This window comes from Zingiber officinale, chromosome 3A (assembly GCF_018446385.1).
Source record: "Zingiber officinale cultivar Zhangliang chromosome 3A, Zo_v1.1, whole genome shotgun sequence".
NCBI lineage: Eukaryota > Viridiplantae > Streptophyta > Magnoliopsida > Zingiberales > Zingiberaceae > Zingiber > Zingiber officinale.
The window spans coordinates 135,096,333-135,100,385 of record NC_055990.1 but is presented as its reverse complement, the minus strand read 5'-3'; the positions used below and the strand labels follow the sequence as shown (position 1 = coordinate 135,100,385).

The window sequence follows — 4,053 nt, the reverse complement described above, 5'->3', positions numbered from 1 at the left end:
ATTTGGGACGAATCCTCGATTCGTTTCAAAATCTAGGACAAATCCAGGATTTGTCCTTAAATTTGGGACGAATTCTGGATTCGTTCAAGATTTCGGGATGAATTTAGCAACAAATTTTTTCCCTGTTGCAAACTTGAAACGAAATTTTTTTGTTGCAAAATTTGTTGGTTATTTGAGTCGAAATTTATTTTTGTTGGTAAAGTTGTCCCAATTTTGAGACGAATTTTTTTCGTTCCAAACTTTTGTTCCCAAATTTATGTTTTTTTTTTTTAGTGGATGCAAGATGGATATTCTCTACTATAAAGTGGCCCTCCGCATATGTTGCTTGTGCAAGGTCTACTATGCTGCCCATCACTGCCTTTAACCAAGTTGTTAGCACCTTGGATATGATTTTGTACACCACTCTATAGCGGGAGATTGGCTGGTATTCCGTCACATGGGTCTGTGATTCGATTTCGGAACCAACGGAATGAACATGTGGTTCCACTACTTGAGCAATCGGCCAAAGGTTAAGAACTCCATAATATCATTGTATATATCCTGGTGCACCATTGTCGATGCCGCTTTGAAGAAGTTTGAACCATGCCCATCCGGACCCGACGTACAATCACTGTCGGTGCTAAACAATGTTGCATGTATCTCATCTGAGGTAATCTATGTTGTTGAAGAATAACCATTGCTTGTGCCTATATGTTGATTCATCTTATGTTCACTAGGCTAGCACAAAATGAATTTTTATGGCACATTTGATATAGGAGGATCGAAAGATTATAATTTTTAATTCGAATTGAATCATGAGATTTTTAATAAATCAAATTAAAGATCATTTAGATATCTACATTTGTGATCAGGTGTAACTTGTAATGACCTAACCTTTGGCCCATAAAAAATATCGTTTAAAATATTTTCAGAGATTTTGAATAATTTTTATCATTATTTTAGGGTTGTTTTTATCTTTGATATCATTAGGATTTTAAGACTCTTTATTTAGTTTATTTTCTATTTTAAATCAAATTTATTCCATTAAGCTAAAAACGATGCCTTTACGTTTGGGGATAATTATAGTTTATAATAAATGTATTTTATAAATTCATCTCTATTTTACGTACGTTTGTTTAAATACAATTACCTTGCACCAATTTTCAGATGGATACCATGGTGCCGAAAAATGAATAATTGAATTTTTGTTTTAATTGCATTAGACTAATAATTAATTAATTAACCTTGCTTCCTCCAATTAAAAGACCAATTTATGTCTCCCTCAATCAACATATAAGAAAATATATAGTTTTAATTATATATTCTGTCGGAGATGACAGCATAGAAATCATACCACAAAACAAAATCTTCGAGAGGAGCCCACCTCCAAATCATATTCATTGCACCAGGGGAAGAACACACCGAGTGCATGATGGTTTGAGCCAACTAACGTACGCTAACTTCCAAATCATGTCGCTATCCTCTTAATTTAAATACGATGGCGTGCTAATAATATTGGAGAAGTATGCGTCCTCAAATCATAATTTTAGTCATAATATTAAATGCATCATTGGATCATTTGCGCCGTTAATTCCATCATCAATTTAAGATGTGAAATTGTTTTGATCGATGTGACTTGCTTCCAAAAGGCAGCGACGCACAGCACTTGTGTTGTCTAGTATTTCTCTATCAAACAATTGACTCGTGGAGGCAAATCCAACGCAAATGGATCCCTCTTCTATTGTCCAACCATCCTCAATTATTGCATTCAACATGAATCATCCTCCACTAGGACCGCACCGCATGCCACTGACGAGAAAGAGACTTCATTCAAAATCAAGCCAATCAAGAGAGATTTATTTCGGCAATAATCAAGGGGTTTGATACAATTTGCATGTGAAGCTCTCTTCCTCCCTAAACTAGTTGGGTTTAACTATGTTGTATTTGAGTGTGTTGATTTATTTCTAGAGTTTATTCAAATTTATTTATTAAAGATTTTATCGAGGTCGAAATTAGCTCAAATTGTTTTATAGAGCTCAACTAAAAAAATTATTGTCCTCATAAATTAGATTAAATATTTATTTAATATAAAAAATTATAAAAAATTTGATTATTTGAAATATATTATAAATGCTTTAAAATTTTATAAATTAATTATTAGTTCTTGAACTTAATTTTAAATTTCTTTTAGTAGCTTCGATCCGCACTATGGTAATTATTGCTTGAGTTTGCGAGATTAATGAATTGATTCCAAAAAACAAAAAAGGGAAAAACTAAAGATAAATTACAATTACCAACAATTTACAACATTGAGCTCATTGGCAACAATTGAATCGGACTTTTACATGGCCAAATCACGGCTATTACACAAAAACATAGCAATAATCAAGCGGTCGGGTTCAGCCGAAGAAGCCGGTCTGACTCCAGACGGCATCCCGGACCCGGCTCATATCGCGGCCTTTGAGCGTCCGCCCGGCGCCCTCCAACACCGACGCCGTCGCCGTCCTCCGCCCGTGGGCCCGCGTCAAGTACTCATGCGGCGGCATCCAATCCTCCTCCGTTTCCTCCTCCTCTGTCTCCGACGGTGGCCCACCCGATCCCGGCAAGTGATGCCTCGGCCAGGCCGGCACGTCCACCGGCGCCGACGCCGGCAACGTCGACTGCCGCCTTTTCCGCAGAGGGCGAGCGTCTGTGCCACGGTAGGAGTCCTCTAAGGCGAGAGAAAGGCCACCGACCTTCCTGTGAACCCACCGGATATCGGAGACAACGCTCGCGTCATGCCAGCGGTCGTTTTCGTCGTCGTCGTCGTCGTCAACGACCTCGTCGGAGAGGTGGTGATGGGAAACCTCGGGAGAGGCGGTCCATACGTCCTCCTCGTAGAGGTCGTGGAGGTCGCTGCCCCTTCCGGTCTGGACGCCGGAGCCGATTCCGGAGGGGGAAGCGAGGAACCGTCCCTCGCCGTAACTGCGCCTCATCGCGATGGGTCGAACGCCGGACGCATGAGGTTGCGGGAGGCGATGACGCACTTTATTTATAACGGCGGCGAGGTTTCGTGCTCATTTGCCTCTTGTTTCGTTTCATTTCATTTCATCCGAGAAAACAAAAAATTTCATGGGCAGTGGGTCCTGCGTAGATTCCATCCACTACCGCGGGGCCAGTCCCACGTGGATATGGTCGGACAGAATTAGCCCCTTTCTTATAGTGTTTCGAAACCGAACCTTTTGTCCGGTTCAGCGGATTCGGGGAATAAATATATTTTAACCATTTTTTTTTTGTTAATGGATACCATATTTTGGGAATCTATTATATACTGAAATATATTGAAAGAGAAAATTGATTCTTATAAGCATTCGGGATACTCCAATAAATTTATTATAGTCAATTTAGTTGGAGCAAATATAGAGGGATGGGAAAACGGAATGTGAACATCTCCACTTTCATCTCACTGATTATTCTTGATCTCTATATAATATGGACTTACCAAGTCTATTTCACCAGGAGAAAAGTACCATAAAACTTGTATAATCCACAACTTATGTTGTGGTCGTGATAGTCATTTATTGTGTCTCCGGGATTACAATACAATGATAATAAATATGATAATTTTATAGACAACGAGGGTTCAAATCTCACTCACATATTATATTTAAGGAGATTGAACGTCTCGATTCCATCATGTGAGAAACTTTTATAGATTTAGATCAGTCATTTTTAGGATTAACCTGGATTATAAAAATTAAATATCTAGATTCGAGATCTTTAAATAACGGTAAAAAATGGGGAAAAAAAACTTTACCTCTAACGCTCACAGACTACACAAAGCTCTTTTCAAGAACAAAAAAAAAAATCATCTAGCAAGTTAGTTTCCTACGACTTTTACACGCATGTAATAGTTTCTTTAAATGACCAATTCTATCGGACCTTAGGAATTTTATTTCACTAGATGTTTTCGTACCATATTAGATGTGAAACTTGAGTGCGAGCGCCATTCCTCGTAGAAATGAAAGAATCGACACTTGAATCCATAGCACAGACAAGCAAATCTGATGGTGATACGCAAGCATTATTCACCCA

The 4,053-nt window shown here is 38.6% G+C and overlaps 1 protein-coding gene across 1 annotated transcript; it reads right to left on the bottom strand.

Moving 5' to 3' along the window:
• Positions 1 to 2,378: 2,378 nt before the first annotated feature.
• LOC122050683 lies at positions 2,379 to 2,954 on the bottom strand. The gene has a single exon (XM_042611571.1). The coding sequence runs from the start codon at positions 2,952 to 2,954 to the stop codon at positions 2,379 to 2,381; it is 576 nt and encodes a 191-aa protein (XP_042467505.1).
• Positions 2,955 to 4,053: the final 1,099 nt, after the last annotated feature.

Bases quoted from the DNA above. Each gene is read 5' to 3' on its own strand.
- LOC122050683 (XM_042611571.1), bottom strand. From the start codon at position 2,954: ATGAGGCGCAGTTACGGCGAGGGACGGTTCCTCGCTTCCCCCTCCGGA.